Source organism: Humulus lupulus, chromosome 2, assembly GCF_963169125.1.
Source record: "Humulus lupulus chromosome 2, drHumLupu1.1, whole genome shotgun sequence".
Lineage (NCBI taxonomy): Eukaryota > Viridiplantae > Streptophyta > Magnoliopsida > Rosales > Cannabaceae > Humulus > Humulus lupulus.
In genome coordinates this window covers 288,862,850-288,884,045 of record NC_084794.1, presented here as the reverse complement: position 1 = coordinate 288,884,045, position 21,196 = coordinate 288,862,850, and the positions used below count along the sequence as shown (strand labels likewise).

General features: G+C 31.9%; 2 protein-coding genes across 2 annotated transcripts; one reads left to right on the top strand and one right to left on the bottom strand.

Annotated features, from left to right (window-relative positions):
* Positions 1-1,879: 1,879 nt before the first annotated feature.
* LOC133815651 (uncharacterized) lies at positions 1,880-3,125 on the top strand. Its single transcript, XM_062248464.1, has one exon. It carries the CDS (start codon positions 2,043-2,045, stop codon positions 3,123-3,125), a length of 1,083 nt encoding a protein of 360 aa, XP_062104448.1. The 5' UTR covers positions 1,880-2,042.
* A 14,870-nt stretch (positions 3,126-17,995) lies between these two features.
* Positions 17,996-20,735, bottom strand: LOC133819710 (3-oxo-Delta(4,5)-steroid 5-beta-reductase). The gene is made up of 3 exons (XM_062253015.1): positions 20,583-20,735; positions 19,378-19,438; positions 17,996-19,289 (listed from the first exon to the last, which is right to left on the bottom strand). The coding sequence occupies exons 2-3, from the start codon at positions 19,414-19,416 to the stop codon at positions 18,159-18,161; spliced, it is 1,170 nt and encodes a 389-aa protein (XP_062108999.1). The 5' UTR covers positions 19,417-19,438; positions 20,583-20,735; the 3' UTR covers positions 17,996-18,158.
* Positions 20,736-21,196: the final 461 nt, after the last annotated feature.

Below are 21,196 nucleotides of genomic sequence, written 5' to 3'. Positions count from 1 at the left end.
GTGACATCACATGAATGTTTGGGAGCAAAGACTTGATTTGGTGATGAGGAAATGGTCAACACTTTGCTTTGCTTTTAATCACCAATTTATTTCATTTCTTCAACTACAATATCAACATGTGCTCACAACCCTAATTAACATTATTATGAACACATCCAACCCCACATTTTAAATATATAATATATATAGAGAAGAGCGAGAAATTGGTAAAAATGAACTCTTTTTTTAAGTGATTTTGTATTCTGGTCTATTTTTTATAGTTTTTTGCAAAATGGTCTATGTCTAAAATTCAACCAGTTGTTTAAATTTTTCGACTAGCTGTCTAAAATTTTCAACCAGCTGTTTGAATTTTTCGACCACCTTTTTAAATTTTCAAATAACTGTTTAAATTATAAAATGTCATTTTACAAAGAATTATTAAAACTAGAATAGAGTACAAAATAACTTTAAAAATATGCCATTTTGTCAAATGTCCCATATATATAATATATATTATTTGTCACATTCAAAATAACTAAATATTTTGAGTAGTACCTTCTATTTTTTTTAATTATATTTTCATTTTCCCCAACTCATTTACCGAGAGAAAGAGAATATAAGGCAGAAAATGCATGCATTGGGACATATTGTTGGAGTTAATATATATAGTTATATAGTGTTTCTCTGTTTGGTAAAAAAAGAAAAAAATACTATCTTTTTGAATCGAGGTTGATTAATTAAATAATTCCAAGTCGGAAGTCATAAGGGAAAAATAAGCACATATAATTAAATTGGCAGGTTCAGTACATAGATTATAAAGTTGGTCTGGGAAGTGATCAACTTAACTAGTTTTTAAAATAATACATATGATTTAATAATTTATATGATTCATGTATATTAGTCCATTAAGTTTCTATATTATATTTTCCATCCATTAAAAGAATCTTCTCTAACAATTTTAAAATATGAGGTGGGATTATGGAGTTAGGGGTGCTCATCCGATCCAATCCGATCCAACATTTTTGCTTCTAACCATTCAATTCAATTAAAGATTGGATGTTGAAAATAAGCATCCAATCCAATTTAATTTGGCTTCAAAATCCAATTTAATCCAATCCAATTTGACTTCAAAATTCAATTCAATCCGATCCAATTATAATTCGATTGTAATTGGATTGGATCGATTTTTTTATTCGTGTTTTTTTTTTAATCTTTTAACTTAAATTTTAATATTAACAAGTAAAAAAGTATAAAAAAAATCATATAAAAACTAATGATATTTAGTAATAATACTATATTAAGACCTTAAAATTATCCAATTAAGTCATTAACATGATGTATTTACAAGTGAAAATTAAGTTTACACCACAACTATTAAAATTTAAAACTAGTAAGTCTCAAACTAATAACTAAAGTACTAAAATAGCATGAAAATAACAACAATAATATCTCCAAAGTGCTAATATAACATAAAAAAAAACAACAATAATTACGTCTACTAAATGACAACCAATATAAACTAAAATAATTAAATATATTTATATTTAATATAAATTTTTTTATTTATGGTTGGATTGGATCGGTTCCTACTTGGATTTTCAGAGTGTCATCCAACAACCGATCAAATCCAATTAATATCCAACTTTTCAAATCTAATCCAATCCAATTTTTCGTAATTGGATTGGTTCAGGGTTATTGGATTGGTTTGGATCCTGAGCACCCCTATTATGAACTTTACAAATTAAAGTACCTTTTTTCAAATTTTCAGAAAAATACCAATATTTAAAAATTAGCCATTTTGAAATTTTGTTTAATTTTTTTCTTTTGATGTTTATGTTTTGTGTTACGAGATCTGTGGGATTCAGTTACTGATTTGTGGGACACATTTGTGGGATTCATTCTATATCCTTTAATAGCATTTCCTAAATTAGAAGATATGCATCACTGTAACGTTTGGGGTATAGATTCTATATAAGCAATGTTTTGTAGTAATACAAAGACAACCTATTTTTGCTGCCTGCTTTAATCTTTCCATGGTATCAGAGCCAGGTTGATCCACAAATATGGCAGGCAATGAAACATCGTTGGTTGCCGGCACTGATGCGCCATCACATCCACCTCAAAAAACTGATAAAATAGAAATAAATTCTCCTTTTTTTCTTGGTCCTCAAGATCGTCCTGGGGACTTCATCACTCTCGCTCGTTTTACCGGAGAGAACTACGATGATTGGGCAGGTGAGATCGAAACCGCTCTTCAAGCGAGACGTAAATTTGGTTTTCTTGATGGCACAATCACCTCGCCAGAACCTCCTTGTACACAGGCAGATTGGCTCACAATTCATGCTATGCTTATTTCATGGATTATGAACACCATTACTCCAGAGGTAAAAATTACTCTCTCCAAATATAAAGATGCCAAACGTTTGTGGGACACACTCAGAGAAAGATTTGCTCTTGTTAATGGTCCACAAATTCAACAATTAAAAAAGGCCCTTGCCAACTGCCGACAAACTAAAACGATGATCGTAGCTACCTATTACGGAAAATTAACAGCTTTGTGGGAAGAATTGCATACACATGAGCCTTTGATTACTTGTTCTTGCTGCACGCGATGCACCGCGGGACGGGATCATGAACTTCGCCGTCAAAAAGATATGCTTCACCAATTTTTAATGGGATTATACGTCGAGTATTACGGTCGGTTGCGATCGACTATTCTTACCCAAGACCCGCTGCCCTCTCTTAATCGTGCATACCAATTGACGATTCAAGATGAACGTGCTCGTATGGCATCAGAAGTACCAGATGATACGGCAGAAGCCGTGGGTTTCGCTGTTCGTCCATGTGGGCGCGGACAGGGCAGATTCGAAAGGCCTGACAAATCTCATCTTTCTTGCACCCATTGTAAGAAAACAGGTCACGAAGTAGCACAATGCTTTGAGAAAATTGGCTACCCCGATTGGTGGGGGGATCGTGCGAAGAATGATGCAGGCCGTGGAAAGTCATTGGCTCCAGGAGGTCGTGGTCGTGGGGGGGCAGCGGCGTTCGTGCTAATGCAGCAGCCACTGAACCTCTTGGAGCATCATCTGCCCAAGTGTTTACTGCAGATCAATGGAAAGCACTTGCAAGTGTTTTCGGTAATATGACTATTTCTAATGATCATTTAAGTGGTAAGTTTAATGGTGATTTGTGGATTATTGACACTGGTGCATCCAATCATATCACTGGCAATATTTCTCTCTTATTTGATGTGAAAAATATCTTATGTCCTGTTGGTCTTCCGGATGGCAAAAAGGTTGTAGCAACCAAGGAGGGTTCAGTAAGATTGTCACCTACTGTAACTCTTCAACGTGTTCTTTATGCTCCTCAATTAAATTGCAACTTACTTTCTGTGCCTCAATTGTGTAAAGACTTGAACAGTGTTGTCATTTTTTATTCTTATATGTGTGCTATACAGGACCAAACGAGGGAGCTGATTGGAACGGGAAGTAAGCAAGATGGACTCTACTACTTCAAGGAACCTAGTTCAATTAAGGCAGTCACAGTTGATGGAGAAAACTCTGCTTTGACACTATGGCATAACAGAATGGGGCATCCTTCCAAGAAAGTAGTAAAGTTGCTTCCACCCATTCGTAATTTTAAGGGCAGTTTGAATAACGCATGTGAAGTGTGTTTTCGTGCCAAACATCCTAGAGATAAATTTCCTTTGAGTGAAAATAAAGCTAGTCGCATTTTTGAATTAATCCATGTTGATTTGTGGGGTTCTTATAGACATAAATCTTCTTGTGGTGCTAGATATTTTTTAACTATTGTGGATGACTTTTCTAGAGCTGTGTGGGTTTACTTAATGATTGATAAAACAGAGGTTTTTCGAATGTTTTTATCCTTTGTTGCCATGGTTGAACGTCAATTTTCTCAAACTATCAAAACAGTACGGAGTGATAACGGAACCGAATTTAATTGTTTGTTTGATTATTTTTCTGCTTCTGGCATATTGTTTCAAACACCATGTGTTGGAACTCCTCAACAAAATGGGAGAGTAGAGCGAAAACATAAACACCTCTTAAATGTTGCCCGTGCCTTAAGATTTCAAGCTAATTTACCAATTTATTTTTGGGGGGAGAGTGTTTTGGCAGCCGCACACCTAATAAATCGAACCCCATCCACCGTTATTAATAATTTAACTCCTTTTGAAAAATTGTTTGGTCACACCCCGTGTTATGGTGCAATTCGCGTGTTTGGTTCCTTATGTTTCGCTCACAATCAAAAATCCAAGGGAGATAAATTTGAAAGTCGTAGTCGCAAGTGTATCTTTGTTGGGTATCCTTTTGGCAAGAAGGGTTGGAGACTTTATGATCTTGAAAAGAATGAGTTTTTTGTATCACGCGATGTAAAAATTTTTGAAGATACTTTCCCCTTCAGTGATAGGGAGGGTCATAATAAGTTTGAATTAGATATGGATGTTGATACATGATGGACCCAAAACGAGTATGTTTAAATATTTATACTCGCAAGCGCACGAATCGTATTTATAGAATAGTTTTCGTGTAAGCACGAGGTCGAACCCAAAGGAGTTGTCTAAAATCGAAAATAAAACTAGTTTAAATCAAAATTAATAAATTCTAACCTAGTTCCAAAGATTGATGGGATTTTTGTATAATAAAAATAAAATAAAAGATAATAATATAGAAATTAAAGACAATATATATAACATAAATTAAAAGTAGAAATCAAGATAGTAAAATAAGATTATTAAGGATTAGAATCCACAAAATATAAGTTCAATAATATTTATAAGTACATTGATTCCCAAGTTTTAGTGATAGTTAAAATAAATCAAGCTATCATTTTCCAAATATATTTATAATTTTAAGCACAAATTACTTATAAAAAGATAGGATTTTTCTTCACTTTTCAAAATTATAATTTCAAAGCATTTAGTGTAAATCAATCTAATGAAATAACAAATAAATCAATGAACATTATTTATAAGGCAAAACATAATATTTTTGTTCTAAGCATGGATGTGTACAATTTAATGACACATCTTACACAAAGAATATTATATATTTGCACTAATGAAGAACAAAGTTTAAATATGTGCTAACAATCCAAAATACATGATATTTAAGATGAAAGAAGATATTTGAAGAAGAAAATTCCATAAACTTTGTTGCACAAAATGAGAAATCAATATACAAAATAAACACTATCTAGTTACATATTGTTTCATCATCACCTTAATAATCTTAAAAATATTATAACACATAACTAGAATAGCAAATACAAACTAAAGATTACAAATATAAATAGGAAAATTTGGAAGAGAAACCCCAAAAATTTCCTCTAAAAATACATAGAAAATAATCAAAAAGAAGAAGAAGAAGAAGAAGAAGAAGAAGAAAATTGAGAGGTTTTGAATGTGTAGAAATTATGGTATAGTAACCTCCCCAAAAAATGGACACCAAACTCCCTTATTTATAGCCAAAAAATGATATTAAAATAATCAATTCAAATTAATTAAATTAATTGAATTAATTATAATATGGCAAATAGGGGTAAATTATAGGGTATAATAATTATGTTTTGGGGTAAAATGTGTAGAAAGTGGAATAAAAAGTGGTATTTTTGTCATAGGGGACAAATGTGCTTTTGGACAATTCATGGGCTCAAGATACAAAATGGCATGCATGGGGTGCTAGGCAAAGTGGCTGCTATGCCTGGCGTTGGGAGCAGCTGAGGCAGGCTGCTAGTGGAAGAGGCGTTGATGGCTGGGAGGACTTCTGCTTATTGGGCCGAATGCTGGTGGCTGGCCCACGGCTGAGAAGAGGCAAATGAGATATTGCTGAAGGAAGGAAATGGTGATGTTTGGAGGCTGGCACGTGGAGGTGGAGAGGTTGAATTGACGAGGAATAAATGGTGAAGGATGGCAGGTTGCATGTGGCTGGGAGGGAGCATCCTACGTGATTGATTACTGAAGGAGTTGGTGGTCTTGGTGAGCTTCTTGGTTTGCTGAAGGTGGCATTGTGGGCTTAAGCGTGTGGGCCTAAGGGAAAATGCCAAATTCCTTTGCTATTTTTCATAAAAATACCACTTTTTTTCATCATTTCCATTGCTTTTCAAGAGCATAAATTCCCTACAAAATAAATATAAAATAAATCATAATACAATATTTTCAATTGTAAAATAAATCAATTTAATTATTTGAAAATATTAATTATAACTTAATTATATTTTACATTTAAGTTCAATAATACAACATTTTTTTACCACTAACTTAACAATAACAATTCAAATAATTAACTACAACATTTTACAACAAAATAATTATAAAAACACACAAAAGTATATAAAATCATGATAAGACTAATAAATTCAAAATTACTTAAAAACTTAATAAATTATTTAAAAACTCAAGAATTAAGCAACAATTAGCACATAAAAAGTTGTAAAATAACTCTATTTTGTAGAGTTATCAATACAGATTTTGCAGAATTGCCTTATGAAGTCTCCAACCACCAAGATACTCCAATAGCTCCACCAATAGCCAACCCCACTCATGTTGAACCCATCACTACCGAGTTTCCTGTGGTTGAGCCAGTGGACGCCGGGCAGGAAGCATCCGACACCATGACTCATCATCCATTCAATTCGAATCCTGTTTCGGTCGAAGTTTCTAGTTCTAATGGAAATCTCCTTGCTACTATTGATTCAATTGATCATGGTTCCGAGGAAGTTCTAGGTCGTGGAATGAGAACTAAAACTCCTCTATACTTCTACGGGATTATGTCACTCACAATATTGTCAAAGAGAGTCCATCTACTATTGCTACTTCCCCTCCACAGCATACCTCAGGTACTTCCTTTCCTATAGCACATTATATAAATTGTGACAAATTTTCTACGCCATATCTGAAATTTCTTGCAGCTGTTATTGCCGGAGATGAACCCCGGTCTTTTAAAGAGGCCATAAAGGATGAAGGGTGGAAGCGTGCTATGCAAGAGGAGATCAAAGCTTTAGAAGATAATGGTACTTGGACTCTCGAACAACTCCCTCCTGGCAAACATGCATTGGGTAATCAATGGGTGTATAAAAGAAAATATCACTCAAATGGTGATCTTGAGCGATTGAAAGCTCGACTGGTTGTTTTTGGTAATCATCAAGTTGAAGGTTTGGATTACAATGAGACTTTTGCTCCTATTGCAAAGATGGCCACGATTCGTGTTTTTCTTGCCATTGCCGCTTCGAAAAATTGGGAAGTCCATCAAATGGATGTACACAATGCCTTCCTTCATGGTGATCTTGATGAAGAGGTCTACATGAAATTGCCTCCCGGGTTCGAGTGCTCGGATCCTAACTTGGTTTGTCGTCTTAGAAAATCCTTGTATGGATTGAAGCAAGCACCTCGTTGCTGGTTTGCAAAACTCGTTACGGCTTTTCAAGAGTATGGTTTTCTCCAGTCTTATTCTGATTATTCCTTATTTACTTACATCAAGACTGGAGTACACCTTAATGTGCTGGTGTATGTTGATGATTTGATTATTTCTGGCAACAATTCCGCTGCGTTGCAAGCTTTTAAGGCCTACTTAAGTGATTGGTTTCGTATGAAAGATCTTGGCACGCTTAAGTACTTTCTTGGTATCGAGGTAGCTCGTAGTTCCTCTGGTTTGTTTCTGTGTCAACGCAAGTATCCTCTTGACATCATTACTGAGGCTGGCCTTTTAGGGGCCAAACCGACTGAGTTTCCTATCGAGTAGAATCATAAGCTAGGCCTTGCTACAGGTGCTCGAATTTCTAATCCAGAGTCATATCGGCGTCTTGTTGGTCGTCTTGTCTACTTGTCAGCCACGCGGCCCGACTTGGCTTATTCAGTGCATATTTTATCTCAATTTATGCAAGATCCTCGACATGAGCACTGGGAAGCAGCTCTACGCATTGTGAGATATTTGAAAGGCACTCCGGGTCAAGGCATTCTATTGCGAGCAGACAGTGACTTATCGTTACAAGGGTGGTGCGATTCGGACTAGGCCACATGTCCTATCACACGCCAGTCCTTGACAGGTTGGCTTGTCTTTCTCGGACAGTCACCTATCTCATGGAAAACGAAAAAACAACACACTGTTTCCAAGTCTTCCGCTGAGGCAGAATATCGTTCAATTGCGGCCATCACATGTGAGCTTAAGTGGCTCAAAGGTGTGTTATTAAGCTTAGGAGTACACCATCCTAAAGCTATTCCATTATTCTGTGATAGCCAGTCAGCTTTGCATATTGCCCGGAATCCTGTTTATCATGAACGAACGAAACATATTGAAGTTGATTGTCATTTCGTTCGTGATGCTATCAAGGAAGGATTAATTGATCCCTCGTATGTTCCAACGACTGTTCAATTAGCGGATATCTTTACCAAGGCTCTCAGCAAGAAACACTTTGATTTTTTTCTGAACAAGTTGGGCATCTTGAACCCGCACGCTCCAACTTGAGGGGGGGTGTTACGAGATCTGTGGGATTCAGTTACTGATTTGTGGGAGTCATTCTATGTCCTTTAATAGCATTTCCTAAATTAGAAGATATGCATCACTGTAACGTTCACTGTAACGTTTGGGGTATAGATTGTATATAAACAGTGTTTTGTAGTAATACAAAGACAACCTATTTTTGCTGCCTGCTTTAATCTTTCCATTTTGTCAATATTTGGCCACACAAAGTAGAAAAATTAATCATATTGGCTACAATATAGACAATACAAATATCTAATTTTGACTACCATTTAACAAGTTTAGGATGTATAAGTAATAGGTTACAATATTATAACTATTTGAACACTGATTTTTTTTTTTAAAAATGTGATTTTGCAAAATAATCTTCTTTTTACAATTACTTTGCCCAATAACTTTATTTTGATTTTTTTTTGTGAAATGACCTCCAACACTCTCGACACTCGGAAATTCCAGGCAGCCAGTCTAAATTTCAGCAAAGGCTATTTTTCAAAATGAAATTATAAAGAGTCAATTTCCACCAAAAAAAATTTATAATAATTAAATGGAAATTATAATCTAATTAGCTACAATATGTATTTGTTTGAAAAATGGGATTTTTTAAAAAATATGGCTTTTATACCATAAATGTGCAAAAATATGGGAGTTATACTTTTCTTAATTTGTATGGGAAATTTATTAAAGAAAAAGTTAAAGTATGGGAAACACAATTAGTAGCTAACTAAAATATGGAAATGTTACATTTTTTTTATTATAGTTATTTTTATTTTTTATTTTGAAGGTAATTTTTTTTTCCATCATTTTTTTTATTATTAATTTTTTTTCTTTACTTGTTTTTTCTTCCATTTTTTTTTCTACCAATTTTTTCCTTCATCTTTTTTTCTTTATATTTTTTCATTCTTCTTCTTCTTTTTTTCATTTTTATTCATTTATCTATTTTTTTCTTTCATTTGTATTGTTTTTTTTTCATAATTTTTCAATTTTTTTCATTTTATTTTTTCTTCATTTTTGTATTTATTATTTTCTCCTTCCATTTTTTTTTCTTTTTTCACACATATGAGCTTTTTTTTCTTCTTCCATTTTTTTTTCATTTTTTTCATTCATATTTTTTTTCTTTTCATTTTTCTATTATTTTTCTTCTTCTTCTTTTCATTCTTATTTATTCATCTATTTTTTTTTCATTCATCATTTCTTTTGTTTTTTTTGTCATATATTTTTTTCATTTTTGTACTTATTCTTTTCTCATTCTATTTCTTTTTTTTCACACATATATTTTAACATTACATAATTATTCTACTATTTTTTTTATTTATTATCTTTTATTATTGTAATTTTTTTTATAGTTTTTTCCACTATATGTAAAAAAAATTCAAATCAATTTTTTCAGCATTTTCTTTTTACTGTAACACTTATAGGAATACCAAAATTTGGAAAGAAAACTAATAAAAATATGAAAACGTGAATGGGTAACTGGTTACCTTCACATTCTTTGTGTGTATATTTCTGAGGGTAACTAGTTACTTTCACGTTCTGGTGTGTGTATATTTATGGTTTCTTTATAGTAACTAGTTACTTATGTTACTAAAATCATAGTTACTTCTTCTTCCTTTTTTAATGAAGTGTTCTTCCATTTTTTTCCTTCAAATTTGATGTTTCTTTTCATATTTAATATAAGTAACTCGTCACCCCTCTTAGGTAACTGGTTACATCTCTTATGGCAGAAAGTTACTCATCTTAGGATAACTGGTTACCCCTCCTGGTGCATATTATTTAACCTAGCTCTAAGATTTTTTTTTTAACGATCAATCAAGTAACTGGTTACCTACCCAGAATTTGAAAAAAAAAATGTACAATCTTAAAAAAACATGTTTATAATAAATAAATAATAATTTTAAAAACAATTCATATTACAAAAAAAAAATTTCAAAACAACCATAGAAAAATTTAATATAAAATTAGTAATATAAAAACAATTTAAAAAAAACAAATAACCTAAAAAAATAATAATCAAATTACAAACACACCCTTCCAAATTTGATTAAGAGTAAAACTATGGCATAAACCAACTTTTATACAAAAATATGGGAAAATAAACCCATAAAAGTGAAAATTCTTAAAAAAAGCCATATATTAACTTTTTTTGAAAAAAAAGCCATATTTTTGCACACTCTATTAAAAATCTCATATAAAATGTAATTTCCTCTTGAAAAATAAGAACGGATATCGTTAGTTGGTTAGGGATAAACCGTAAAGGCCCAACTGAGTTGAGAGAATAAAGCCCAATGAAAGTCAAACTAAAAGCCCATCAGTCCAACTGCAAGTTAGTATGTATTTATTGTTATTATTATTATTATTATTTTGCTAGAGTGAATCCCATCAAAGAGAGGAAGCAGAATCATGAAAGGTAGTTCAGATGACTATCAATATTTATCATTGTTAGAAAATTTTGGGAGAACAAAACTTATCACCCAATCAGGCTTGAAATATGTTTTGGAAACCCTTCTATAAAGCAATATTTTTTTGTTAGGTTAGGGATAGAATTTATTATTATTCAGATTGAAAAATAAAATAAGAATACAAAATAATGTTATTGTATAGCTAAAGAATATGAAGATATGTCCTCGAAAAATTATACGATAAAAGCTATAAAAAAAACAAAAGTTGAAAGCCCACAAATTTCTCATTTTAAATTCTCCGAAAAAGCGAAATTTAAACTTAAAAATAAAAGAAGACTTATAAGCTACCATAATATACTTAATTTATATATGTATTGGGTGGATTACTAACTATTCTATTTGAAGAAAAGTATGTTAACTGGGAGTGACAAACATTGGTTAAAAGTGCAAATGTTTCTCTTTGAAATGCCAATGAGACACTTTTACCATCATCCGAACAAAATAAGAAACTTCTTCTAAAAATAGTTTAAAATGAATAAAATTAGCCTAAAAGAACAAGAAAAATAAACAAATAAATGTTTTGGTGGCCAAGTAGAGATTTGTAAGATTCAAGGTATATTAAATGGATAAGTTTTTTCTAATGCTTCTATTTTTTCTTTAGAAAATACAATATCATAAGCACCGTCATCAGTGGAGTAGTGATTGGCACAAAACAAAGCCTACAATAGATACAAACCAAGCCTACAAATAATAATTAAGAGAGTCATTTGTTGACTACTAATAAGATAGGAAAACCTTGAAAAAGTGGGTAATTTACAAAATCTTTAAAATCATAAAATGCTAATCTTTACTAATAAATGCAATTTTTAACATGCTAAAATTTAATGAACGACATCCCACTACTAATAAATTGCAACCTTTAAAAGTATAATCGAAATTCTTAATTTGTAATTAACAAGAAAAGTTCTAGCAATATAATATAAATTAACCTTGTAATTAGCATCAGTCGGGAGGGACAATTCTCTATTTATATTGACGGTTAAATCTTACAAAACTATACCAACTTTGATGGAAACAAATAAGAAATTAACATATATTCATCAGTTTATTATTTTATTGCAATATAATAATCTCGTCCTCTAAATGGAAGTCAACTGTTCCTTTCTCCTATTTTCATTAAAGAAAATAAAATAATATAAAAATAAATAAATGTATTCCTCTCAACTCAACTTGATGAGATAATAGTATCACTTTTTATAAATATATATAATTAGGGGTGAACATTTGACTCGAAAAATCTGCAAACCCGTCTGATCCGCAACCCGAAAGCTTGATTTTTTGCAAAACCTGTCGAATTCGGGTGAAATTCGGTCCGAACCCAACATGGTTCGAGTCGGGTTCGAGTTTTGAAATTAAGGACACACGGGTTTAGATGTATTAGACTATTGTGTCACACATGGAATAAGTGTAAGAATATTAAGTCATTAATAAGAACATGTGTAACTCCACTAATTACCAATTGGTTTTTAGATGGAGCCTCATGATTCTTGTTATGGTATCAAGAGCCAATTCCCTAGCGGACATTCGATCCACACCGATCCAAAAGAGTGAGTCAAGCCGCAAGAGATCCGCATAGTGCAAAAAGACAATTGAGATCCAAAAAAATAAGTGAGCTGAAAAAAAAAATGGGCCACTTGTGATCAGGTGATTCAAGATTGGTGAGCGAAAAATCGTCACAATCTTGATGGGGGATATTAGACTATTGTGTCCCACATGGAATAAGTGTAAGAATATTGAGTCATTAATAAGAACATGTGTAACTCCACTAATTACCAATTGGTTTTTAGATGGAGCCTCATGATTCTTGTTAAGGTGTAACGCGAACCCAAACATAATTAAAAAAAAATAATGCTTTTTTCAAAACAAAAAAAATTACTAACGCCCAATTTGTAAAAAATCGACATTACCAAACTAACAACAAAGTTAAAAAATATATGTGAAAAGTAAAAAAAAAGAATTAAAAGTATCAAAAAAATAGTATTTTTGAAATTTTTTTACCAAAGCCTATTTTCGGCCCAAAGCCTATTTTTTAACCAATCCCACCTGAAACCCGACCAAACCTGAAACCCGACTCGACCAAACCCGAAACTCGAAATCACCCCAAACCCTGAAAATTTTGGACAAAATTTGGTACCACTTTCCTCCACCCAAAATCCGACCCTTGTGCACCCCTATATATAACCAAAGCATGGCACAAGACAAGACACAAGAGTAACTAGAACATGGCACAAGGCAAGCTTAAGAAGGTACAATACCACCAAAAATGGTACAAAATTATTAGAGTGTCTCACTTCAAATCAACCAACTTATAAAACTATAAGAGCAACTAGAATGGTGGCTACCTCATTAGTTGCCCAAAATATCTAAGTCAACCCAAAATATAATTTTTTATTTTCTCTCTCATCCACATCACTTTTGGCAACATTTTTCATAAAAATGCTCAAATGTTAAGTCACTCCAAAAATTGTCAACTATGGTCTCACATATTATAATTTAATATATTCATTTGTAATTATAAATATTGTCGTACTAAATTTTTTAAATTCATATATTAAAATAAATAAATATTACATGAAATTTAAGTTAAAATGACATAATTATAATTAATCAATCTAATATCATTTTTTTTAAAAATGCTAATTAGAATGATTTCCAAAATTTGACCATATGTGCTCTACCAAGTGCGCGTGAACTTCGTGAAGATTGCAATGAATAATTGCTTTCTTGCTCCATTTGACTTTATCTTTATGTCTTGATTCATCTTCATTGTGTAGAACTATATTTCCAACCCTTCAACACGAAGTCCAGGTTGGGTTTCAAAGACAAATGTCAATGATGTTTCACGATTCAAATCAATATTAGACGTTTCCATACTTGGCCTATAATTTCTTGAAATCATTTCGGGTTGGTGTAGGGAAAACATATGGTAGTGAATTTGCTGATGTAAGAGGACATGAGATAATTTTGAAAATTTTGGTTAAATTAAGAATATTGAAAATTTTGATTTTGAGGATTCGTAGAGGGAGAATTTTGAAAATTTTGATTTAGTTTAGAATAATGAAAATTTGGATTTTGGGGATTGGTAGATGAAGAATTTGATGAATTTTGAAAAACTTAAGAATATTGAAAATTTAGATTTTGGGAGTTGGTATGTGGAGAATTTTGAGAATTCATTGGTAAGAAAAGAAAATTTGTGATATTGACAATTTTGAAGAGAATGTTTGAATTGTGTGGAAATTAAATAAAACTGATGAGTATTTATAGAAATTTTTTTTGATTTTGAGGATTCGTAGAGGGAGAATTTTGAAAATTTTGATTTAATTTAGAATAATGAAAATTTGGATTTTGGGGGTTGGTAGATGAAGAATTTGATGAATTTTGAAAAGCTTAAGAATATTGAAAATTTAGATTTTGGGAGTTGGTATGTAGAAAATTTTGATAATTCATTGGTAAGAAAAGAAAATTTGTGATATTGACAATTTTGAAGAGAATGTTTGAATTGTGTGGAAATTAAATAAAACTAATGAGTATTTATAGAAAAAAAAAATTAAATAAATTGTTTGAAAAAAATGGAACGATAAAATTAATTGCTAAATATTATAACCACATATGAATGTTATATTTATTTTTACTAAAATGTCGCTTTAAGAGCATTGTTGATCCCAAAAGAGGGTGTTTTAATATTTAAACTCGCAAGTGCACGAATCGTTTCGGAATATAATATTCATGTAAGTACGAGGTCGAACCCATGGGAGTTGACTAACAACAAAAGAAACTATTTCAAACAAAACAAGAATATTCTAACCTAGTTCCAAATATTTGATGAGATTTTATTTTAGAAAAATAAAAGACAAGTAATAAAAATATTAATGATAAAAATGGTTTTCAAATGAGATATGTAATATAAGATTATTAAGATTTTAGAATCCACAAAATGCAAGTTCAATAGTATTTATAAGTATATTGATTCCCAAGTTTTGATATAGTTGAAATAAATCACACTATATATTTTTTCAAAATATATTTTCTATTCAAGCACAAGTTACTCTTTAAAAAATGTATGATTTTTTCTTCACTTATATAAGATATAATTTCTAAGCATTAGTTGTGTTACAACCTAATGAAACTATAAAAAATCAAAGAGATTATGTTTAGGCAAAATATGATACTTATGCTCTAAGAATTAGATGTGAACAATTTAATGAAAAATATTTAATTAAAGAATATCATATTTTTGCATAATGAAGAATTAAGTGTAATATGCTTTAACAATCAATAATAGATGAAAAATGCATATCTTTGATAGAAAAATCCATAAACAATGTTGTACAAATGGGAAATCACCATACAACAAAAAATACTATCTAGTTACATTTTGCTTCATCATCATCTTAATAACCTTTGAAAAAGATTAGAAGCTCATAACTAGATAAAAATTACAAAATAACATACTTGACATGCTCTTCAAAAGATGAAAATGGTAGAGAAAAGAGAGAAAAATATGTGTAGAAGATGTTGAAAAGATGAAGAAGAAGAGCTCCCCAAATGGTCTTACAAGACTCTATTTATAGGCAAAATATGGAGATTAAATTAATCAAATTAAAATAAATAAATTGATTAATTTAATTGTGTTGGGAAGTGGTATGATAAATAGAGTAAGTGTAAGAGTATTGGAAAGATGAAATGTTTGGTTGGGTAAAATATTAGTGAAAAGTTAGGGTAAAAAAATGAATTAGGAATGTTTATTTAGGTAAGAAAAATAGGAAAGAGTGAATTGATATTTTAGTGAAAAATATTGGGAAAGAAAAATATGATATTTGGCATTTTGGTGGCTGTGTTGGCAGCTGGGTTGACTTGGGCATTTCGGCTTGTTGTGGGCTGTATGATGATGAATTCGGGAAACAGCTAGCGCACGAGAGGAGTAGCTGAAGATGGGCCTGGGCAGGTTCGGCTGGCAGGTGGAGAACCGTTGGAAGGTTGCTGCTTGTAGGAGCTGGTGATATATGTTGAAGAATGATATATGCTGAGGAGTCACGTGAAGGCTGGGTAGAGTTTTGGAGCGAATTGGGCCTTGGGCCTTGGGCCTGGCTGGAGGATTGGTGGCATTGGTCATTTGCCACTTTTCTTCCTTTCTTTGTTGAAAATGCCACACTTTTCTTCATTCTTTTTCTTATTTTTCAAAGTCCAAAATTGCAATATCTTTCCTACCAAATAAATTATAAATTAAATTAAAATTAAATATTTTCATTAATAAAATATATCATATAACTCCAATGAAAATACTAATTAAAATTTAATTTACATAATATTTATTTTCAATAAAATCATATTTTTAGCATTCAACTAACAACACTAATTTCAACTAATTAAATTACAACATAAAACAATAAAATATCTATAAAAATCTAGAAAATTACAATGAGACTAATAAATGCCAAATTACTTAAAAACTTAATAAATTAATTAAAAACTCAAGAATTAAGCAACAATTAGCACATAAAAAGTGGTAAAATAACTCTATTTTGTAGAGTTATCAAGCATCCCCTTGTAGCCACAGAAGTGGTTTGACTATATTTGTCAGATAAAATGTCATGTTATCATTTTATCGTTGTGGATAGAGTTGTTGCTACTGTCAGACAACGTTGCCTATTCTGTTTTTGAAAAATTAATAATATTTTATACTAATTTATGTACTTTTGGCAACACACAAGATTGATTGCACTGCTGATGCTCTAAGTGTTTTCTTTTTCGGTGATCGTCTTTCAAGTGTTGAGTACAATACTAATAGAGTTGTTGAGAAATTTATTTTCGTAGGACTTATGTGTATTAATTCATATACTGTGCTCAAGTGGGATGACTTCAAGAATGATCAAACCAAGATAAAATTTATGTGATCAAATTCCTATTAGAATGATATGAAAGTGTTATTATTGTGTTAACATAAATCTCATTCCTATTATAAGTAATTGTTACTTTTTAGTATATTAGACAAACTTTGTGTAATAAAATATTTTATATAATAACAACTTGTACTTTTTATTTGGAAATACTTATAAAAGTGAATATTTCATTTTATGTTAAATTTATATTTATTTGCTTTTAGAATAATATGTTTTTATTAATTAAAATTTTATCTATATCTTTTTTTTAAAGAAACAATAATAATGAAAAATAGAGTAATGTTCATCATTTAAAATTTTATAAAGTAATACATTTTACTTAGTGAGTTGTAGTATAAAAATTATTGAAAAAAAGAGATCAAAAGAGTGAGATTATTACTTTGTCTTGAATGAACCTTAACAAATTTATCAAGTAAAGCATAAAATACAAAATACATGAACCAAGCAACTTCACAAAATAGAAAAACAAAAAAAATGGATAAGTTGAGACTTTTATATATGTTATAGATATATAATTAAAATAAAATAGAAAGACAGTACTGTTATGTCTGTCAGGCAACAGTGTTTGAAGTAACTCAAAAGTAGCTTGGGAACTGACATTGGTTAGTCAATTAATGTTCAAAATACTGGATTGGAGTTGCTCTAATTTACTCCACTCATCACTAATTAATTAATTTTAATTAATTTAATCAAGAAAGAAAATGAGAAAACATTTTGCCACAGTTTTTCTATGTCCATAAGATAAAGCAATAGATCAATCACTTCAATAGCTTGTGAGTTTGTATGGAAATAGCCTTTCGAGATATGACAAACTTTAAGAACATTATGCACCAAGCAACAAGTGAATATTCTTCTAAGGATTGTATCATTCTGGTTTTAGTGTTTTTGAGAGAAAGATTAGAGACGAGGAGAATAATTGTGAGTTTGTATGGAAATAGCTTTGGGAATATGACAAACTTTAATGAAAATAGAAATGAGAATGGAATAATAATAGGAATAAAATTTAATGAGTAGAAAAGTAATTTTTCTTTAATTGTGCATTGGAATGGCCATTTCATTTACTTTTAGATGGAATAATCATTTCATCAAATGGTAAAAACGTAATGAAATGTCATACCAGTGCTTATTTCTAACCAAACGAAAGGAATAAAAATAGATTTCTTTCTCTCTCTTTTTTTTTTTCAAGTATTTGTACATAACATTTGAGACTTTATTCCCAAAAAGAAATCAATTTAGAACAACAACAACAATGAAACAGCAGATACACAACAAACACTTTCATACCAAAAGCCACCATTGGAACCCGAAACTCAGATAGTCCAGCATTTTCAAGGCACAATTTTGTAGGCTTTCATCTTGTCAATCCAAGAGATAAAAGAGTTCCTGGAATTCCTGAAACCTAAAAAGCCATGCTCCTTACTCTTGTTCATGCTGTCCAACTGAGATTCATACCCCAACATGAGATCAGCAAACCACCAAACACCCACCTCTTCTAACTTGGTGGGCTCTAGCTGATTCTCCTTCACAATCTCCTCCCATACAGGACCTTTGTCCTTCATCAACTCTGTCAACTTAAAACTCACACCCTCCTCGAATCCATATTCTTCAATCCCAAACTGCTCGGCTAAAACTTTCCAGAAATGCTTCCACTTGAACACATCCCCATTGCTACAGTTAAAGGCTTCATTCTTCGCATATGGGTCCACTGCAGCCCATATTTGTTGCTCTGCAATCAAATCTGCATCTGAAGCCATTGAGTAACACTCCCAAGCCGCTTTGCTTCCAGGGAATCTCAGTGGACGCCCCTCGTGCTTGCATATAGCCGCATACACACAAAGTGTGCCAATTAAGTTCATCAAGCTGTAAGGGGAAAACCCGAAAATCACGCTGGGACGGTGCACGGACCAGGACAAACTCTCCTTTTTCTCAACCTCTTCATACAGAACATCTTCCAGAGTGTAGTAGAAGTTGGGAACTTTCAAACGGGGCATATCCTCTGTGAAAGGTGGTTCATGGAACTCAATGTTACCATGGGCCTCAAAAGGGCCTATGTAATGTTTGAGCCCAGTTTGGAGGCAAATGTGGCTGAGATTTGGGGCATTTGGAATCAGGACTTGCAGCACGTTGCGAAACATGGCACCATTGACTTCACAGTTATCAGCTTCAGTGGCTCGGCTGGCCCAAGTGACATAGAATATGTGTGTAACATCAGTCAGTCCAGAAAGCTTTGTATTGGTGTCTTCAGGATCTGAGACATCACATTGAATGTATTCAATTGGATGGTCAGCATTCCAGTTCGGACGTGGGCGTCTTCCCACCCCATAAACCTTCCAGGGGCCGCCAGGTGTGTCTGAGAGTGGGAGGATTTCAGCCAGGCTGTTGCCTACTATCCCCGTCACGCCAATTACCAGTCCCACGCTCTGGTAGCTTCTGGGTTGTTCATCTTCTTCAAACTTTTTCTGTAAAAGCATATAAAATTCATCAATCTCATATTTGGATATAATGTGTCTCAGGCAGGCATACTGGAGGCTGCAAATGGTAGTTTACCTTAGCAGCGCCAATAGCTCCAGCCCACCACCAGCTCATTTTCTACGAAAGAATTTAAAACCTGAGGCATGAGAAGAATATATTAAAACTAAAAGAAGGATGTCAATACATATAAACTTGGACATAAGATAAGATCAATTACACAAGGATTTATTAACAGAAAAAACACCAGAGGAGCATGTCTTGAGAATACACATAATATCATCCATTGGATAGGTTGAGATGGAAATAAAAAAAAAAACATGTTTAGAATCCTCGCCACAGAACCATCGTTAAACAAATTATAAATCAAAAGAGACTATCAAAAAAGAAAATTATAAAAGATACTAGCCGTTCTGTAAGGCACCTAGTATGCCAAGATTTACAATCAAGAAAAGTGATCAGCATGCATATTAAATATGTCATAGGAAGTGAAAAACATCAAGTAATCTCAAAACAACAAAATTATAACAAAGTGGCTGAAAAGAAAATACATGTGAGCATGCCCAACTGAAACTTCAAACCCTCAGATAATCATCAAGCCACCAAGTATTCAAAGATACAATATTTTTTCTCTATGAATATCAATATTTTCATATAATAAAGGTGACACCAATACCTTTCCCACATCTTAAACACTGACACTAGTTTAGTAGAACTTCCAGTGGTCTAAACCAAATTAATCACAAATTTAGTAAAGGCAGGATATCTATACACATGTATCAAACTAAGCCGTTAAAGCAAACAAAGTAGCAATCAAGCTTTAATAAGTATTCAATTTTTCAACATTTAGAATTCTTCATTAACATGCATAGATGTATAAACCCATGTCTGAAACACACAGACAAGATTGTAATAAAGTATTAAGAACTGAAAAGAGCAACAATTTCCTCAAAATCCAAACACAAACCCCTTTGTGCACACACATATAGTTCAATGTTTTGTTAGTAATTAGAATATATCTTATGAACCCATTTTAAATTAGTGTATATAACAGTGAATCTGAATCGAACAGTGAATCTGAATCGAACAATGATGAATTGCATTGGGTAATCAAATCCCACCAAGCTAATCAAACAATAGAAGAACACAGACATATTTTCATAAACACAGATAAAAATCTGCCCATTTCTACTTTCTCTCTTCGATCTTGAAGAAATTGAAATTGAAAAAACAAATAATAATATTAGTCAGAAGAAATTATCAAAAGAAAAAAACGAACTAACCTTAGCTGAAATCGAGAACACGTCTCTAACAGAAAAAGAAAAAGAAGGATCTTGACGAGAAAGAGAGAAACCTTTTGGTCGTTGGTTGTATTTATTAATTTTTTATATATTAACATACATATATATATACGTATAATTTGTGTTGGGTGAAGATGATTTCTGCCAGAGATCAGAGAGAGAGTTGCGTTTGACAGCTTGACAATGTTCTGGAACAGTACGTATTCTGCAAAACGACATGCCATTGTTCAAAAAACGACATCTCGTTTTTCTTCAATTCAAGATAACGTTAAATTTGATTGGACGAGTGTGAAGGAAAACGTGACTAACAGTAGAGTTGACCGTTAGTTTTTTTTTTTTTTTTAAGAAAAACTAATAAAGGTGTGTCGTTTTATATAAAACCTTCGCTTTCACTATGATTTAGAATTCAAATTACTAAATTTTAATCATACATAGTTTTAAGTAAGTGCACACGTCTTTAATTATTTGGTTAAGATTAATTACATATTATTATATGTAAATAGTATATCTAAGAGTATCTCCCAATTATTATTCTAATTACAATTAAACTATGGAATTTTTGTTTATATTTTTAGTTTTTCTATATTATTTTTTAC

Bases quoted from the DNA above. Each gene is read 5' to 3' on its own strand.
- LOC133815651 (XM_062248464.1), top strand. From the start codon at position 2,043: ATGGCAGGCAATGAAACATCGTTGGTTGCCGGCACTGATGCGCCATCA.
- LOC133819710 (XM_062253015.1), bottom strand. From the start codon at position 19,416: ATGAGCTGGTGGTGGGCTGGAGCTATTGGCGCTGCTAAG. The intron at 19,290-19,377 runs GTAAACTACCAT...ATGCTTTTACAG, and splicing joins GAGCTATTGGCGCTGCTAAG to AAAAAGTTTGAAGAAGATGA.